The sequence below is a fragment of the Artemia sp. Qi Xiang Cuo genome, chromosome 13 (assembly GCF_049724085.1).
Source record: "Artemia sp. Qi Xiang Cuo chromosome 13, ASM4972408v1, whole genome shotgun sequence".
Classification (NCBI taxonomy): domain Eukaryota; kingdom Metazoa; phylum Arthropoda; class Branchiopoda; order Anostraca; family Artemiidae; genus Artemia; species Artemia sp. Qi Xiang Cuo.
In genome coordinates, this window is record NC_142806.1 from 58,232,979 (window position 1) to 58,254,315 (window position 21,337).

The following is a 21,337-nucleotide window of genomic DNA, read 5'->3' on the forward strand; positions in this document are numbered from 1 at the left end:
ACATTATTCTGTTCCTAGACAATTGAAGGGGCTTCTTTATTTCATTCATTTCAATGTGAAGGGGCTTGTTATTTAGAGGAAATTTTTAAAAAATATACACATGCATACAATTTTTAGTCCCTTTCTCTGCATTTTAACAAAAGAAGAATTCATACATCCGATAAATATCCAATAAAAAACAAAATAAAAAATAAAATAATATATTTTAAAAAAATAAAGCAAAACAAATGATAAAACAGAATGAAAATAAGTACAATTTAATAAAAATAAAATAAAACAAAAAGTAATAAAAGTTGACTGAAACGAAAATATATTAAAAACCAGTATACTTTTTTAATAATATAGTGAAAAATAAAAAATGCATATGCAGAAATAATAATAATAGTCCGAATATTTCGCCTTCTCATCCGGCAGCTCTTCAGTAAAATAACAAAGGCTATATAAAAAATAAAAAGTATAACTAAGCGGGGTACTCACCTTTAAAAAAAATCCAGCTTTCTATAAATCCAAGATTTCTATATAAAATCCAGGATTTCTATATAAAATCCAGGATTTCTATATAGGCTACTTTGACATATTTTAATTATACACTTTAATTAGGATTTCTATATAAAATCCAGGATTTCTATATAAAATCCAGGATTTCTATATAAAATCCAGGATTTCTATATAAAATCTAGGATTTCTATATACTTTAATATATTTTAATTATATACTTTAATTAGGATTTCTATATAAAATCCAGGATTTCTGTATAAAATCCAGGATTCCTGCTTTAATATACTTTATTATATACTTTAATTAGGATTTCTATATAAAATCCAGGATTTCTATATACTTTAATATACTTTAATTAGGATTTCTGTATAAAATCCAGGATTTCTATATGCTTTAATTATATACTTTAATTAGGATTTCTATATAAAATCCAGGATTTCTATATACTTTAATATACTTTAATTATATACTTTATTAGGATTTCTATATAAAATCCAGGATTTCTATCTACTTTAATATTCTTTAATTTAAAAATGTTTTGATTTTTATTTGATCTTGATATGAAAAACTTTTCATTTCTTAATTTTTTTTCAACTACTATTGTATTAAAATGAGTGTGTGTTTTTGTTTCATTTGTTAATGAATGGTAAAAGAAATTGTTTTTGAAAGAAAAGTACCTAATAAAAAAGTAACACACAGCTTGAAACTATAGTGCAATTGGAAAATTGATGGATCTAAGTGTTTTAAGCCCGTTTAAAATGCAATTTCTGTAGTTACTTCATTTCAAGTTTCTTCAAATTCCTCTAACAGTGTTGCCTTTGATATTCTGACAAAGGTAGCAATCCAGGGTACTTTTGAGTTTCGATATTCTTGTTTTTGGTACTTTGTGCGAAGTTTGGTAATTTTTTATGTTTTTTTCGATAATTTTGTATGTTTATTGTGTGTTTTTTTCTGGTCCAGTCAAACATCAAATTTGCTATAGTGCAAGATAGGCTGCCTGTGGCTTTATCATACTTTTTCATCATATTGAAGGGCTTTTTTGGATGGAACAGAGTCGTTGCTTGTCACTGTGGTATTGTATTACAGTGGTAAATAGTATAAGCATGTAAGTATAAATAAAAAAAAACTATCATAAGCATTAACCATAGATTAATCAAACAGTTCGTGGTAACGTGGTAACTGTAACTAAGAAGTGACGTGACTAAAAAGTAATCGAAACTCTAAAAAACGGAATTTTGATATCAATTGATATACAACAGAAATGGCTTATTATGCTGATACCAAATATATAAGATTTAGGTTTAGTGTTACCCATCAAAAGCTATGAGGCTGAGAATATTTGCCTGATTTTCGAAAAAAGGGTTATATATATATATATATATATATATATATATATATATATATATATATATATATATATATATATATATATATATATATATATATATATATATATATATATATATATATATATATATATATATATATATATATATACGACGCACCTGTATTTCTCTCCGTTGACACGGCGTATGTATGATTTTGCTTAAATTTTGTGTGTGTAATGTAGTTGTGTGACGTGTTCTCTATTTTTTTCTTTTGTTGATTATTTACTCCACTACCTTCTTTGGTTCTGTAGTGGGTGTATATATATATATATATATATATATATATATATATATGTGTGTGTGTGTGTGTGTGTGTGTGTGTGTGTGTGTGTGTGTGTGTGTGTGTGTGTGTGTGTGTGTGTGTGTGTGTGTGTGTGTGTGTGTGTGTGTGTGTGTGTGTGTGTGTGTGTGCATATATATATATATATATATATATATATATATATATACGACGCACCTGTATTTCTCTCCGTTGACACGGCGTATGTATGATTTTGCTTAAATTTTGTGTGTGTAATGTAGTTGTGTGACGTGTTCTCTATTTTTTTCTTTTGTTGATTATTTACTCCACTACCTTCTTTGGTTCTGTAGTGGGTGTATATATATATATATATATATATATATATATATATATATATATATATATATATATATATATATATATATATATATATATATATATATATATATATATATATATATATATATATATATATATATATATATATATATATATATATATGATATATATATATATATTTATATTATCTGATGTTACTTAATTTTTCTTAGAGAATGGAACATCGAACTGTTTTCCAATTTTCACATGTTTTAGCATATTCTTTAATCTAAAAAATACTCCAAAGCAAATTTCCAAAGTCTGATACACCTGATGGATAAAGCTGAATCTCAGATATCTAGTGTGGTCTTACATCGAAGAATTAAATGTGTGGAACTTCCGAAAAATAACTTTTGCGTCAGTATACCATGTAGGGAAAGAATGAACTTTATAGGTCAGGCCAAGCAGTAAGATGGTCCTTACTTTTGCCCAGGGTGTTCGGATGTTGAGGAAGACTTTTTACATTTTGAAGGGGAATATACAGAGTTGGTGAACTTATGGAAACAATTTGGGGAGGGGGGAGGATCCTAATGATAAAAGTAATTGAATAAGAATAATGAGAAAGAAGAATTTCAGAGAAAATTCTAAAGCTGGGAAAACTCCTGAGATTACGACTGAACCATACACCACTTTTTCTGAAGGTCTATGATGATTGTTTTTACACCCCTACGGGTTTGATATTAATGGCTGTCGCTTGTTAGTTTGTTTTTTATTTGTTTTGTCCCAGCATTTGTTTGCTTTAAAAAAATTATCACTGTCTATTTTTGTTACCATTATATTGCTTTCCGATCGATTTTTTGTTGCATTAAAGTTTCCTCTATGTTTATTCAGGCAAATCAGTTTTATTACGATTATAAATTTTTTTTTTTCTGGAGAAGATTTTCATTTCATTCTATGGTTCCTTTTTTTCATTCATTTCATTCTACCTTTTTGGGTGAAAATGGTTCATTGTTTTTACTTAGATGACACAAAAAAAAATTCTTTCGGGCAAACTTGATTCTTATAAAATTGTATTACTCAGACACAAATTTTGCTCATGTCACGAATATGGTAAGATTTGTCCCATCAACGAACACGTAAAAATTGCTTGAACTTTTGATTTTAGTGAATTAGAAATAGTTTTATTCTTTTTTTTACTCTTACTTTAGTAATTTTTGTTTCATGTCTAATATTCAAGCTTATCTGAACACTCAATAATGATTTTTCTGAAATCAACTTTTTTTTTATAACAATGTTTCAATTATGTGTCTTGAGATAATTTGATCGCTTAAAAGAAAAAGAATCATGGTTGTCATCTATCAAAATCTGTTCTTACTGTTCTTACTTTTCCCCAACCATCTTTGTTGAGAGCTTCCTCTTTATTCTCGCCACAAAATTTCCGTATCCTTGATTCAGATCCTAATAACCCCTTTTCATCCCTTTTAGGGAGGTCCTGGTTTTGCTTAACCCTTGATGGATTGCCAAAACACACGGAATTTCGGATGAACTTTAATGCGTAAAACGTGACCTAACCAACTTAAATTTTTTCTATAGCCCTATATGTAGCGCAATTACAACGTTAGAAAACAGTAGAAAACTCCATGTTCTAACCGTTTATTGTTTGATTTTCGGTGATTCAAAGGAGCATCTATGTAACTATCCTTCGACAGTTCCTCTTAAATCATCTCTTATACATTCCTCAATGTCTTATACTGCCATAATTTCTGCCATCTAGTTTCTGCCACACTGCCACCTAGTGTGGTTTCAGAACCACACTACGTCATCGTCATAACTCTTCATCAAAAACTACGTCAATTAGGATAGAGTATATGGCAACAGCTAAACTTCACTACAAATGGGCTGGTGACAAGTGTCCAACACACCCTTTAAATGACACTTAAAATATAAATCACACCAATTTTATCAAAAAATTACATTCGTTTTACTGTTCTTATAAAGGCTGATTCAGATTTTACACCAGAAACTGCATCGGAATTTTATTAAAATTATAAAACACACATAAAAAAAATAAACTTGGAAAAATTTTTAGAAAGCTCTTTAAAATAGATAGTTGAAGAAAATACCAACATAACATTTTTTGCCTATGTATGTATTAAGTGTTGAAAAGTGTTAATAGTTTTATAGTAAAAAAAAAAATATTTATACAGAAGCAATCTGATTGTTGCAGGGGAACTGTATGGAAATTGGTTGCGATGGCTTGAAAGATTCCACGATGAAGCAAAATGAGTGTGGCATCTGTGGCGGAAGCTCAAATGATTGCATTGAAGTTCAGAGATACTATAAAGGAAAGCCAAAAAGTCGTAAGTCATAAGAATATTTTCCAAGGGGTAACTTCAGAGGGTAAAGTAAAGCCAAAAAGTCGTAAGTGATAAAAATATTTTCCAAGGTATAAGTTTGAGTGTGTACTTACGGAATGAGTGGTCAATCAGTGGGGGAAGCTCAAAAGTTTGCATTAAAGTTCAGATGTGCTATAAAGGAAAGCCAAACAGTCATAAAAGATAAAATATTTTCCAAGGTATAGGCTCGAGTTTGTACTTACCGATGAGTCGTGCAACTAGTGGCAGAAACTCAAAAGTTTACATTGAAGTTCAGAAGTAGTATAAAGGAAAACCAAAAAACGTAAATGATAAAATATTTTCCAAGGTATTAGTGTGTGTATGTACTTAAAGGGTTGTATAGGGTTTCAAAGGTACTATAAAGGAAATCCAAAAAGTCATAAGTGATAAAAATACTTTCAGAGGTATAGGTTTAAGTGTGTACTTACGGAATGAGTGTTCAATCAGTGGCAGAAGCTGAAAGGATTGTATTGAAGTTCAGAGGTACTATAAAGGAAAGCCAAAAAGTCGTAAGTGATAGGAATATTTTCCAAGGGGTAACTTCAGAGGGTAAAGGAAAGCCAAAAAGTCGTAAGTGATAAAAATATTTTCCAAGGTATAAGTTTGAGTGTGTACTTACGGAATAAGTGTTCAATCAGTGGGGGAAGCTCAAAAGATTGCATTAAAGTTCAGATGTACTATAAAGGAAAGCCAAAAAATCGTAAATAATAACAACATTTTCCAACGTATAAGTGTGAATATACTTACAAAATGTGTTTGGAATCTGTGGCGGAAGCCCAAAGGATTGCATCGAAGTTCAGAGGTACTATAAAAGCATAGATTCCAAGGTATATTTTCCAAGGTATAGGTGCAAGTGTGTGCTCACAAAATAAGTTTGCAACCTGTGGTGGAAGCTCAAATGTTTGTATTGAATTACAAAGGTCTGCAAGCCCGGAGATACTGTAAGGAAAGGATTACTTGTAAAATACTATAGGAGATACCAATTACTTGTAAATGATGATATTATTTTTCAAGGTACACATTGCGGGAGATTTTTATTAATAGGTATCTTTTTTTGTCCATGTTTACTTATGCCTCACTCAAACTAAAGAAAAAAGACGGACTACTTTATTTATGAAAGAATTCCTCTAGAGATTTCCTTGAAGAATGAAAGAAAATTTATTGTATTTTATTTCTAAATTATTTCAACTTTAAAGTTATTCATGTTAAAATCCACAAAAAAAAAAGAAAAAGGTGTGACCCGAGATGCACAAAAGACATTTGTGACAGACATAAGCGATCTCAAACATTTTCTTTATTTGAATTTCTGAATTATTATTTTCTCATGTTTACTTAATGCCTCACTCAGACTTTGAGGAAAAAAAACTTTTATTTACGGAAGAATTTCTATGAAGATTTTCTTAAACTGTGGAAGGAAAACTTACTTCCTTCCAAGATTAGCAAATTTTGTTTAATTATAGAAAAAGCCATATTAATTTAGAAAAGTAATTTTAGTCTAGTTAAATTCTTTCAAAATACAAAATCTCATTTTTACTTCACATTCTTTTAAATTCACAAAAAAAAATGATTTTCAGTGACTTGAGATGCACAAAGACAGTAAAGATTTGTATAAATAGACCCAAATTAAAAAATATATATGTGATAAAATATTTAGGATATTTAAAATAGAAATTTATTTATAATGTATGATTTTTATACCTGAATGGTCTTCCTTACCTTACACTATTTCCAGATTCCTCAATGTGAACAAAATATGTTGACAGAATGAAACTCCCAAGAGTTTAATAAGAGCGCTAGTTTAATGAAAAACTAACCGTTTAAATGAATTTCAAAGTCACTTTAATTTTGAACAAAATTATCTTCCAATTACATTATTAATACCCAATCCTAAGAATCCGAACTTTGCATATCTGCGTAGTAAAATATCCCCAGTCTCAGATTACTGATATACTTCTTCTATTACTTCTATCAACTCATTGTAGCCCCAAGCCGCGCCCAATGCCAATAAAGCAGTGTAAGCTCCTCTTTCCATCCCACCTATTCAAAAGATCATTCTTGACCTTCCCTCATAAGGCCAATAAAGGTAAAAAAAAATTAAGAACCAACATATTCAAACAATCGCAGAAAAATATCTGAACTCTGATTTTGCGTAGCTCCTGCCTCTCCTATTAAATTTCTTGCCTATAAGAAACCCCCTCTAGACTCTCATGCTTAAGGAGCTGGTATACCAAGTGGGTTTCACTCAGCCATCACTGGACTATCATCATGTTTTTAAGCTTCTATTTTTCATATCTGTGTACAGTTTATTAAAGTACAGCCAACAAGATTCCACCTTTAGTCCCTTCAACTTCAAAATTAAATTAATTCAAATAAACACACAATTTTTTACATTTCAGCTTTTCGAAGGATGTTGGTGATACCAAAAGGGGTAAGAAACATAGAAGTGGTTAAAACCCCAGTTGAACCCCACATTCTGTCGTTAAGGGAACGGAAAGGCAAAAGATGGGCTTTAAACAACCCTGCCATTGCCAAGACAAAAACCAACCAAGTCGTTTACGTCGTCAGTGCCGGTGCACGCTTTCGATACTGGAAGGAAGGAGCCAAGGAAATTATTATTTCCAGAGGACCTACTCTACAAGAACTTTTACTAATGGTAAGTCTTCGTATATTCACCTTGAGAGGATATGGGTATTAGAGAACTGTTCCTCAGAAATTTTATCAAAAACTTTAATCAAGTTCTTTGCCACAATCAATTATTTACGATTGATTATTTTATAGTTAGTTAACTATTTAGAATTAATTAATTCAATCATCAGTAATTAATCCCAGACTTTATTTAAGCTCTTAAGCTCTAATTATCTATTCACTTAATCAATTAATAAAAAAGTTAATCCAAAACTTTATTCTATGTATTTGAGACAATTATTTACGTTACTACTAGTCCCGATATAATACATCTAGAAATTCAGCTGTTACTGGCATCTATCCTTACACCGACACTATCATATCTATCCCAAAAACACCCAAAAGTTTTCAGGAGTCTTAAAGTTTTTCCAGCAGATGTTTCATTGATAAAATCTAATTAGGGACAATCAAAATTTGATGTTGACATTGACGGTTGATACTGAGAACAGTGTATACTTATTCAATTTTAGCAGATTTTTAGTCATATTACATTTAGTTGATGTCAAAGTCACGTTTTTATGTGTTGGTAGCTTTTACGTTAGTTTGTAACAAATTTGATATTCACTGTTAATGCAAGAAAAAATCAAAGGCTCTGCGCTAAAAATACTAAAATATTTATTAATATATTTATTAATATAAATAATATAATATTAAGATAATATAATATTAATAAATATTAATATAATATTTATTAATATAAATAAAATACTTATTATAGAAAATACTATTTTCAGCTAACAAATCCAGCAATTCCTTCTACCTCTTACGATAAAAAAAAATATTCTAATTAGAACAAATTTCTCCATAAAAAGGGATAGTTTCATATTAATGAATATTAGAAGCTTGACATATTCTTGATTTTAAAACAGTAAAAATAGAAAATGACGCCATCTACTATCTCGATTAAATATTTTTTATAAATACCTTTTTCTTAATGTCTTATCTCCTTTGTGTCTTGTCGTATCTTACTTGTAGATTTTAGAAATTGTATATATAAAGTATATGATGAAGATCTTATATATGGCAAGATCTTAATTTATTGAGGGTTCCTAACTTTTCTTCTTTTATTAAACTTCGGCCTGATGACCATCCTCTTGGGAAAAAAGGAGGAGGAATTATGACACTCATGCCCGAAGATTTTAGACCTCAGCTTTTAAATATACCTTTTCTTGAAGATAATGATGAAATTATTTGGGTCGACGCCCTACCTAAGTGACTCCCTAGGCCACTCTCTGCCGTAGCAGTGTGCGCTTTCTGTCTTTCACCTGGTCAGCCAGCTGCAGCAAGAAAAGCTTTTGGGAGAAGCTGCAGGAATCGACAGATTACGTCCAGAGAACTCACCCATATTTTGGAGCAGTAATGTTAGGAGATTCTAATGAACTCGATAGCAAATCGCTAGCCAGGTCACTAAAACTCTAGTCGATTTCCCAACAACTAAGGCGAGTACTTCTCTGGATGTAATCCTGACAAATGTTTCGAAATACTACCAGAATCCAAGTAAACTAGCACCACCTGGTAGAAGTTATCCTTATATGTTACAGTGGAACCCCTTAGAAAAAGTAAAAATTACATATTTAGTAACCGAAGTTACCTCACGGCTGATCACTGACCATGATCTGCTGCAAATCGGTGACGTAATAAAGGGAAAAAACTGGGTCGTGGTCTCTTCAGCTAAACACTTGAATTCCCAAGTAGGAAGAATTCCAAAATAAGATAAATTAAAAATTTCTCCAGTGCTTTTCCAAGCTTAAGACTGAATTATGTGCTAGCGATAAACCATATGTAAATTCAAAAATAAAGCAACTAATTAAACATAAATTGCACTTAATACGAAAAGATCAAGTGAACAAAGCAAAACATTTGGCAAAACAAATAAAAGGGAAAATCAAAAAGCTACAAGCAAATTACTAAGAAAATGAAGTTGACCATTTTTTAGGGTCCGTGTCGTCGCAGTTTTTCAGTTAAGTAAAAAATCTGACTGAAAAAAATTCTCACCAGCTGATTTTATGAAGGAGAAGCCTCTAGAGAAAACTGCGAATGATTTATAATGCCCATTTTGCTTCAATTGTGCAGTCTTACTCCCCTCTTTCACCCGAGGATCCTCCAGTAAATTTAACTACTCCTTCAGATGATAATTTAATTGTTGATATTTCATCGGCAATTATAATCCGTAAACTCTCTTCGTTAAAAAGAATCTTCGTTGTCTCTTTTGACATTCTAGTTGCTCTCATTAAAGCATTTGCTAGGGAATTATAATTTCCCCTTCAAGTAATCTTCCATACTTTAACAAAAACAGGATATTTTCCAAATAAATGAAAGAAAGAGTTTAATACCCCTAATCCAAAGAAAGGAGCAGCTAATGCTTTCTCTGGTCCTTAACTGATCACAGTTACTTCAATTTCTAGCAGAATATACAAAAGCTGTGTTGCCGCATGGCTGAACAAATATCTCTTGAAATTAACTGATCGAAAACAGTTTGGCAACATCCCTAAGTGTTCGACAGTTCATAACCTCTTTAATTTTATTTATTTAATTTTAAGACACCTGGATCAACCTGGAAAATTGATAAATTTAATCACTATCGATATCACAAAACCATTTGAGCTTGTTTATATCCAAACCATTTCAGAGTAAATGGCGGAAAAAAATATACCCTGCTTTAGCATTAAAATCCTCAAGAGCTTCTTAAGAAATAGAGAGCAAACTGTGAAGTATAAAGACCAATTTTCCACTTCTCTGCCAGTTTTTTGTGGAATTCCACAAGGAACTGTGATCGGGCCACTGGGCTTCCTCCTCTTGATAAATGAAATTGCTGCTGAGCTGGAGGACAGATGGAAATACGTTGACGACTTGTCCTTAACGGAAATCGTATTTAAGGATTCGAAGAGCAATGCTGCTGGTTTCATCGACCAAGTTGCCTCAGAGGCGGCTGAACTAAAGAAAGTCGTGAATAAAGACAAATGCTCGGTCACAACATTTTCTTTTCTTCAGAATACTCAACCGTCTTTCGAATCTCCTATCGCTTCCGAGCTAATAAGCCATAAAATAACTTTACTTGGCGTGGTGATTTCTTCTGACCTCTCATGGCGGGAGAATACAAAGACAATTGTAAAAAGAGCTAACGGCGCAATCCAAATGCTAAAAACACTGAAAAAATTTCGAGTTCCTAAGGACAAGCTGAAACTAATATTTTGTACTTTCATCCGCCCCTTAGTTGAATATGCTTTTCTGGTTTGGCACTTTGCCCTTACCGAGGATGAAACTGATAAAATAGAACGAGTTCAGAAGAGATCACTGCAAATCATTTATGGCAGTTCCCCTCTACCTTACTCCTTTTACCTCATGGAATTTAAACTTGAATCCCTGCCTTCCCACCAAGAAAAATTATGCCAAAGATTTGGCTCCTCCCTCCTTCAACATCCCATCTACCAATCATTCCTTCCCCCACCTTTTGTCCCTGTAAGATCTCGTCCCCCCAGGGAAGTGGCTGAGAGGGTTCCGAAACTAACCCCAGTCCACTGTAACACCATGCGCTACAGTAAAAGCTTTGTGCCAAGCTTTGTGAAATATTACAATGATCTCTAGATGTTTTTTATTCTTCTAGTCTCTATTTTTATCCTAGTGATACCGACAGTTTTATCAGACAACTTTATTTTGCTAATTATGACTAAGAGACATCATATTTGGGCTTTGCCCATGAGAGCTATGTCTTGTTTTTGAATTAAATGAATTTGAATTTGAAAGATTCATTTCTATATAAAATTACACTGAGGCTCTCAACTGGGGTGTATCTATATCCCTTGTGGGTACAGAGGGTCATATGGTGAAGTCTAACTGGCAACTAGTTTAAGAGCTATGATGTTCATTCTAACATTGAAGTGGAGGGGATCTGGAATAGTCGTTGATCCAAGAGATATTGGAAGAAATGACTACCCTCTTCCCTCCTTGGCATAGTTATACGCTCATGTTACAAAGAATCAAATATTTTTAAGGATTTGTGGCTAAGCGAAATTTGATTAAAAGTCACAGGTCAGTAAACGCAAAGATTGGGGAAATGAGAGTCCAAAAATTCAAGGGCCTAATATCTAATCCGAGTGCCTTTTAAAGGGGAGATATAAATCCACAGATCCTATCTATAACCTATTCAAATGCAACAAAATCTCGCTGATATTTTCATAATCAAGGTCATTCCTTCATGCCAAAGTTGTGATTAGATGATCTATGGCTGAAGCAGGGGAGTCTAGAAGTCACGATAAACTTAGAAATGGGAATCGTCAATGAATCTAAAATAAAAATTTTGTAGGTAATTCCTGGGGAAACGGCTGATCCAAATTCATCTGTTACCATAACAGCTACATGGACAGTTCCAAAGCGGAAGGGAAAGCAAATTGCAGAAAAATATAAATGGGAAATTGCAGGATGGTCACCTTGTTCTACGAGCTGTGGCGGAGGATTGCAAAGACAAGTATTAGTTTGTAGACATAGGTCAACCAAGAAACTAGTAAAACACAAATTTTGCAGAGCTGTGAAGAAAATGAAAGTTGAATCTAGAAAATGCAACATTTTCGGGTAAGATTGCGTCTTGCTACTCTGTAACACATTCCAATACGCTTAGTTTCAGTCTAGTGTAGTCTTCCCAGAAAGGTTTTTTTAAATTTTGCTGGTCAATTTTGGATTCCTCCTTCTAATATTGTATATTTCTAATATGTATTATTCTTTCTTTCTTCCTTTCTACGTATTATTATTTCTTTCTGTTATTCCGTTTCTACTACCATGATTTATAAGGAAATCTTATTATTTATTTATATTATCATTATTACTTTAAAATTATTATCATTACAAATTTAAGACTTTTTTAAGATTAATACTACAACTTTATGTTATTATAAAGATGTTATCATTATATCCTTATATTATCATTATTTTCTTATATTATTATTATCTTTCTAATTTTCATTCTCTGATACTTGGGACAATTTTTTGTTAACTTCTCTTCCGAATTTTTCTGTCTGAAGATATCTTACTTTGTTTATGGTGAGTGCCCGTAGTTCGTAGTCTGAAAAAATCACGCAATGTTATTACCCGAAATGTGCATTTCTCCTTTGTACTTTTATAATCAACGTCAGTTGGTTTCTGATCATCAGAAAGATTCTTGTCGTTGAACTCAAACGAGTGTTGCATACAACACTCGCTGAAGTGCCCTGAACACAAGTGAGTATTGCATACAGTCTAAGGAGATTCCATAAAGACAGTAGCTTTCACTAAAAAGGTGACAAATTTTATACAAACTTTGATAAGTTTAAACTGTCTTGTCTTACGTTTAGAGGATCAAGTTCAAATTTTAAGGTGGCTGTTTTTCCGGGGGGGGGGGGGTCTTATGAATTTGAATTAGGGGATAAAACATTCTTAATCCTGTCCTAACAAAACAGTTTATGCCAGACTTTTTTTTCCTGGATGTCATTTGACAGGTAGTTTGGCTAGTTGATGCAAGATAACTATAGAACTATAGTTATCTATACTTCTATAGTGGGGGACACTCCCCCACTACCCTCAGGGCAAGGGTTTTAAGTTATGCCCTCGGGGCACATAAGGTTTTTAAAGAAGGCGTTGTCTTAGAAACTTCAAAAAAAGCTCATTCGAGTGGAACTTCAAAGGGCTAGTGACCTTTATAATCGTCGAAAGTGACTGGAGCGCAACTAGCCCCACCCCCACGCCCCTTATTCCCCCAAACACATCCAATCAAAATTTTGAGATAGCCATTTTTTTCACCGTTGATTTCCAGTTAGAAAATATGTTTTGAGGAGGAAACTCCCCTACTACCCTCAGGGCAAGGGTTTTAAGTTATGCCCTGGGGGCATATAAGGTTTTTATAGAAGGCGTTGCCGTAGAAACTTCAAAAAAGCTCATTCGATTGGAAATTCAAAGGGCTAGTGCCCTTTTTAATAGTCGAAAGTGACTGGAGGGCAACTAGCCCCACCCCCACGCCCATTAGTCCCCCAAACACATCCGATTAAAATTTTGAGATAGCCATTTTGTTGAGCGTTGTTGATTTCCACATAGAAAATATATTTTTGAAGAGGACACTCCCCCACAACCCTCGGGACAGGGGTTTTAATTTGTCCATGAGGGCATATAAGAACAGTGATGGCACCATGTACTATTTATCATTTTTTTTTTTTCCTTGAGAGCTGGGCACTTCATTTGGAAGGGGTCGTCGTAGAAAGTTCAAAGGGGGCTCATTCGATTGGAAATCGAAAGTTCTAATGCCCTTTTCAATAGTCGAAAGTGATTGGAGGGCAACTAGCCCCCCCCCACGCCCATCATTCCCCAGAACACATCCAATCAAAATTTTGAGATAGCCATTTTGTTCAGCGTAGTTGATTTCCACATAGAAAATAGGTGTTTGAGGAGTACACTCCCCCACAACCCTCAGGACAAGGGTTTTAAGTTATGCCCGGGGGATATATAAGGTTTTTATAGAAGGTTTTGCCGTAGAAACTTCAAAACAGGCTCATTCGATTGGAAATTTGAAGGGCTAGTATCCTTTTTAATAGTCAAAAGTGATTGGGGGGCAACAAGCCCCCCCCCACGCCCATCCTTCCCCTAAACACATCCAATCAAAATTTTGAGATTGTCAGTTTTTTCAGCGTAGTTGATTTCCAGCCTTAAAATGTTTTTTAGAGGAGGACACTCCCCCACAACCCTCGGAGCAAGGGTTTTAAGTTACCCCCTGGGGGCATACAAGGTTACTATAGAAGGCGTTGTCGTAGAAACTTCAAAATAGGCTCATTCGATTGGAAATTCAAAGGGCTAGTGGTCTTTTTAATAGTCGAAAGTACTATTAAATACTTCGAAAGTACTAGGGCAATTAGCCCCCCCCCCACCCATTATTCCCCCAAACACATCCAATCAACATTTTGAGATAGCCATTTTGTTCAGCGTAGTTGATTTCCAGATAGAAAATATGTTTTTGAGGAGGACACTCCCCCACTACCCTCAGGGCAAGGGTTTTAAGCTATGCCCTGGGGGCATATAAGGTTTTTAAAGAAGGTGTTGTCGTAGAAACCTCAAAAAAAATCTCATTCGAATGGAAATTCAAAGGACTAGTGCTCTTTTTAATAGTCGAAACTGATTAGACGGCAACTGCACCCCCCCCCCTACTAGCCAACTAGCCTAGTTGATTACCAGATAGAAAATATGTTTTTGAGGAGGACACTCCCCCACAACCCTCGGGGCAAGGGTTTTAAGCTATGCCCTGAGGGCATATAAGAACAATGTTGGTACAATTTACTATGTATTGTTTTTTCCTTTAGATCAGGGCACTTCATATGGAAGGGGTCGTCGTAGAAACTTCAAAAGGGGCTCATTCGATTGGAAATTGAGAGTTCTAATGCCATTTTTAATAGTAGAAAGGGATTGGAGGGCAACTAGCCCTCCGCCACGCCTATCATTCCCCAAAACGCATCTAATCAAAACTTGGAGATAGCCATTTTGTTCAGCGTAGTTGGTTTCCAGATAGAAAATATGTTTTTGAGGAGGACACTCCCCCACAACCCTCGGGGCAAGGGTTTCAAGTTATGCCCTGAAGGCATATAAGAACAATGTTAGCACAGTATACTATGTATTATTTTTTTCCTTTAGAGCAGGGCATTTCATATGGAAGGGGTCGTCGTAGAAACTTCAAAAGGGGCTCATTCGATTGGAAATTCAAATGGCTAGTACCCTTTTTAATAGTCAAAAGTGATTGGAGGGCCACTAGCGGCCCCCCCCCACGCCTATCATTTCCCCAAACACATTCAATCTAAATTTTGAGATAGCCATTTTGTTCAGCGTAGTTGAAATGAATGTGCATTGTCAGTTTAATATACATATACTGATATTTAGTAATCAAAATGTTAATATTATTTGATTTATTAAAGTTATAAAAGTAAAAACATTTATATTTTTTTCAGTAAAGTGCAAATTATGTTCTGGCCATGGGAAGGCATAGGGGTTTTGAGCCCAAATTATGTTAATTTCTGTTCGTTTTGAGTTTGACTTGGTTATTTATTGTAATTTCTGTTCGTTTTGCGGTTTCATTTATTTATCGATGCTGATTTGTGGTAGTTTCACGCTTGGTAGATTATTTGATTTGATTTTTGCTTATTTTTTGTTTAATGGAGTTTTTTACTTTTCTATGAAAAACTTATTTTGTGGAAAATTTTTTTTTAATTAACCATACAATGAGTCTACTTAAAATTGATAATTATGCCTAATGGGTGACGCAATTCTTGTAATGATTGTATTTTGGTAATGATTCTGGTAATTCTGGTAATGATTGATAATGGGTGATGCAAAATAGGGAATCACGACTACATGGTGGTTTGGCTCTATTTTGCAGGATTTACCTGTATTTCTGTTTCCTCATATCTTCTTTATGTTTTTACAATTCTTATTATAGATTTATTATTTAATTTATTTCAGTTGCGATTTCCGCTGGGTTGTTGGCCCTTGGGAAGGGTGCTCTACAACATGTGGAACAAATGGAGCTCAAGAACGGCAAATTTTTTGCGTCCAGACTAATTTACGAAATAGCACTTTAAATAATCAGAGCTCATACTCATTTCGAATGAAGGAAAAGTTTGTGCCACTTAAAGAAAAACAGAGGGATGAGCCTTTCGAAGATGTCAATGTCTTTAATGAGGAAAAAGAAGTAAATATAACAGAAAAATATTATATTCAACATCCAAAGAAATGTAAAAAGGAAAAACAACCAGATGAATTGAGAAGCTGTAATAGGATATCTTGTCCTGGTGTATGGGTAGAAGGAGGCTGGAAAAAGGTGATTTTTTCCATGCCTAATTATTTTTTTTAATTTGATCTATTTCTTTAAGTATTTTAGTTTTGCACTACTAAAGTGGAAATAATTGAATTGAATATCCCTTACGATGAAAGAAATTAGTAAACATTGAGAAATAATATTCTGCAAAAGTAGGTTAATTTAAAAGGCTGTTGAAAAATGAATTATTTTCCATATATGATTTTAATGATTAAATTGATTACCTGCACTGATTAAATGATTATCTGCACTAGTATTTGCCACCAAATTTCTTCGAAGCCCGAAAAAGACTATTTTAGACTCCCAACTGCTGATTTTCAGAACGAGAACGCGTAACACCAACGTACGTTTAGTAGACACCAACTAAACCTGTTTTTTTTTTTTTTTTTTTTGACGTTCTAACAAAAATCGTTAGCTAGCAATTTTACTAAAAATCAAATTTTTGTGAGCTGCAATACATTTTTATCTTGCATTTTTTAGCAAATATGGCTAACATTGTATGCCTAACGTTGTCTAAAACTGTCTAATTTAATCATTTTGGGAGGATTTGAAGCACAATATTCAAAAATTGATAATGTAGCAAAACAGGACGGCTATTTTCTATGTTGTAAACACTGACCCTGAAACACTGATCCTGCGTTTACATTATAAAGACTGATTTGTTACCACAAAATGTTTTTAGCTAATACTCTTTTTCCAAGGGCTAACACAAAATTACCAGCCTCCATTCTTAGTTAACAACTGTACCGCAGAAGAAAAACCTTCAATGTCATTAATTTCGGTACACCTAACGAATGTTGCAGCTTAGTAAAGGGTAGTTCGTTTACACAACAATAAATTAACAGCAACAAAAACAACTCTAACAAAATCACTCCAGTAATGCTCCATGGGCAAGAACGAACATGGCAGAACAAAAATTGAAAAAAAATACAATCTCCCACCTCAAAAATCCCCAAAATAACAAGCTAGGCAAAGGAGCAGCGTATAATTTCAAATCATCCGCTTAATAAAATTCAAATAATAATCACGCTCAAACACAAACAATTTACTAAATTTATTCAAATTCTGTGTAAGTTTATGATCTTTTTTTTACTGAACTTCCTTTAATGCTTTATAATTGAGAAGTTTTTATAAAATACTAGGTTTTAGTCTAGCATTCTTTTTATTAATGTCGTGCCCTTGTGATAGGAAGCTTCAGCAGAAGTTCATGACATTATTAAACCTTAAATATGATTCAAAGGGAAGGAAATATTAGATTCGTCCCCTTACGCTAAAATACCCAAAATTTATAAAATTTACTTGACCTTCATACATGTTTATTATCCCATATTTTTATTTTTCCTTTTTTTAATACTTCAAATTATTACAACAGAAATTATTATGCATATGAGGGGGTTCACCCCCTCGTCAATACCTCACTCTTTACACTAAAGTAATTTTAGTATTTTCAAAAGAGCTATTTTTTCTAATTAAACGGCCTTTGTGATTCAGAGATCATACTTAAGGAACTGGAACAAAATTCAAACTTTACCGTAAAGAGCGAGGTATTAACGAGGGGGCGAACTCCCTCATGGCGTAATAATTTCTGTTCGTCTTAAGTTTCAATGTTGCTCCTTACTTTCAGTTGAAAAAACTACTGTTTTTGTTGTTTTTTTTTGCATTTTTTCACCAGCCCTGGTGCCTCCAAAATTTCAGATTGTAACCCCCTATATTACCAAAAACATTCACTTTCTACAACTGAAGTGACGCATATTTCGCAAAAATTTGATTGAAGTATGCTTCAGCCAAAAGTTAGAAACATTTTTGGCATAGGTATTGTATTGGCTAATCCTCCTTTATGTAAAGTGGGCTTATTCATTCTGCATAACAAATACTTTTAAATTCAATTTTTTTTTTCAATTCAATTCAATTTATTCGAATAAAAACATAACACAAACTGTAGGTATTTTTACATTAAGATGTTTATTTACATTATAATGTAGGTTTTTTTACCTTAAGATATTTTTCAAAAACATTTTCCCGACAAAATTTACTTCATTTTTCACATAAAATCTAGTGCTTTGACTTGTTAAAGGGAAATTATCATTTAAAACTTTAAGGCACCACTGCACCAAATTCCCGATGCACCAAATTCACCACTGCACCAAATTTCATATATAAGCTTTTGAGTTGTCCACAAGAGTCCCTTGATTGCCTAATTTTAATTATTCCTATCAAAATGTTTGGTTCCTAATATTCCTAATATTTTGAATTGATAATGTAAATCGATCAATCTATATATATTAAATAAAAAAACAAGTTTTTTTAACTTAAAGTAAGGAACGACGTAAAAACTTAAAACGAACAGAAATTATTCCGTATAACAAAGGGGCTGTCCCCTCCTCAACGCCTCGCTCTTTACGCTAAAGTTTTTTATTGTTAAAAAAAAATTGAGTTGTGAGAAAGTCGTAACTTTTGATGGATAGGAATAAACTTGATGAAACTTATATATTTGAAATCAGCATTAAAATCTGATTCTTTTGATGTATCTATTGGTATCAAAATCCCGTTTTCTAGAGTTTCGGTTACCATTGAGCCGGGTCGCTCCTTACTTATAGATCGTTTACCACGAACTATTTGATATATATATATATATATATATATATATATATATATATATATATATATATATATATATATATATATATATATATATATATATATATATATATATATATATATATATATATATATATATATATATATATATATATATATATATATATATATATATATATATATATATATATATATATATATATATATATATATATATATATATATATATATATACTCTCTCTCTCTCTAAATAAATATATATATATATATATATATATATATATATATATATATATATATATATATATATATATATATATATATATATATATATATATATATATATATATATATATATATATATATATATATATATATATATATATATATATGTATATATATATATATATATATATATATATATATATATATATATATATATATATATATATATATATATATATGTGTGCTGCTGCTGCTGCTGCTGCTGCTGCTGCTGCTGCTGCTGCTGCTGCTGCTGCTGCTGCTGCTGCTGCTGCTGCTGCTGCTGCTGCTGCTGCTGCTGCTGCTGCTGCTGCTGCTGCTGCTGCTGCTGCTGCTGCTGCTGCTGTGTGTGTGTGTGTGTGTGTGTGTGTGTGTGTGTGTGTGTGTGTGTGTGTGTGTGTGTGTGTATATATATATATAATATATATAAATCCTTCAATTTTTTTTAGTGCACTGGAACTTGTGAGAAATCTACAAGAGAACTTAAATTCGCTTGCATAGGTGTGCACGAGTCCGAAAATTTTTATAATCTAAGTGCCAAAGCCACAGAGGAAGCATTCGTATCTATAAAAGAAAAATCAGAAGATTTTGATTGTGGCATGAAGCCAAAAATTAAGCAGCTGTGTGACACAAAGTGTGTAGAGCCTTGTGAAAGTGATGAATCCAAATTTTGTATGATACCGTTACTTTATAAGTACTGTTCAATACCTGGAATTAGACAACGCTGCTGTCAAACATGCTCCAATTATGTCCGGAATATATAATTTTTCTACATACTTGTAACTAAATCTACAGAATTAACATCTATGTAATATCGAATGTCTTGTTTTGCCATAAGTTATATATTTACATTGAAAATTTTATTAAGATTTTGCAAGAATTATAGAAAAACTACAAAATCCTTAAGTTTTTGTCTAATTATCCAGCTCAATTATTTTTATCACTAACGAATCTTCTCTAAAGTTCCCTTCATGATTAAAAAATATACTCCCTTTTTAATCTTGTATTTCCCTATGTATCTCCAATGTGGCACCAGCTTCAACTTCTAGCTTCTTTCGAATTTTATCACAATTAGTGTATAAGTAGCCAAAGAATTGTAAGGATTTTGCAAAATTCAGGGGGAAAACCGAAAAAATTTAAAAAGTAATTTTTTTCATGTAATTTTCGTTGTGACGTATTAGCTTTTATCACGGATATTGTCTGTAGTTTCCTCCCTGGTTAATACTTCGGCTTCCGAATTCCGTCATTATTTCATTATTCAGAGGTAGTGCGTTAAGCATGCTCCAAAAATGTATGTAGAACACTTCTAGCTTTTATCAATTTAGCATAAGCACTTGGGTCTCACGTTTTGTATTTATAAGTAATAAAATGCTAATCACGTGTTTGTTAATTTCTTATAGTCCATCTGCTGAAAATTTCTTTCGGTGCAGGCGCTTCTGTCTGTTTCTTCTTTTTCTTATGGCTGTTAAAACAGAATATAAGAATTGAAAAAAATAACTAGGAAGTTGAAATTAGGCCAATGAAGTTCACAAACGGAATATATGTTGTTATCTCTTTGCCCTTATAAGTCGCAGGCGTCCATAGTGATTAAAGTAAGGGATAGTGCAAATAGAGAAAAAACGCGAGATAAAGGCTAAAATCTAGAAATACAAAAAGGAGAAGAGATGTAGAAAACTAAAATGATTTTCAAATTGAAAGAAGACAAAAATTCTAGAATTTGTCCTTCAGAGTTCGATTTAGTTGCTCCTATACAGTTCATAACACGTTCGTAACATATTACTCTGTTTTCGTCTCTCTCTCTCTCTCTCTCTCTCTCTCTCTCTCTCTCTCTCTCTCTCTCTCTCTCTCTCTCTCTCTCTCTCTCTCTCTCTCTCTCTCTCTCTCTCTCTCTCTCTCTGGGGGAAAAGAACGTGGGAGGAGGATGCCCTCCAATTTGTTTGGCCACTCAAAAAGGGTATAAAACTTTAATATTCGTTTGAATGAGCCCTCCCCTGATATTTTTGGACTATTGGTTCGATATGATCACCTCTAAAAAAAACGACAGCAACAAATAAACATGCATTCGTGGCTTTGTTTTGGCAAAAAATAAAAATCCACGTTTTGCATATGGAAGCTTGAAACCTCTACAACA

At 32.8% G+C, this 21,337-nt stretch overlaps 1 protein-coding gene across 1 annotated transcript in view; it reads left to right on the top strand.

Annotated features, from left to right (window-relative positions):
• LOC148945470 (A disintegrin and metalloproteinase with thrombospondin motifs 2-like) overlaps positions 1–20,580 on the top strand; it is a 46,177-nt gene extending 25,597 nt beyond the window's left edge. The window contains exons 8-12 of the mRNA XM_089098584.1: positions 4,673–4,805; positions 7,238–7,494; positions 11,830–12,095; positions 15,990–16,347; positions 19,656–20,580. Coding sequence (XP_088954710.1) covers positions 4,673–4,805; positions 7,238–7,494; positions 11,830–12,095; positions 15,990–16,347; positions 19,656–19,970 — 1,329 coding nt within the window. The 3' untranslated portion in view covers positions 19,971–20,580. The remainder of the gene's footprint in view (positions 1–4,672; positions 4,806–7,237; positions 7,495–11,829; positions 12,096–15,989; positions 16,348–19,655) is intronic.
• Positions 20,581–21,337: the final 757 nt, after the last annotated feature.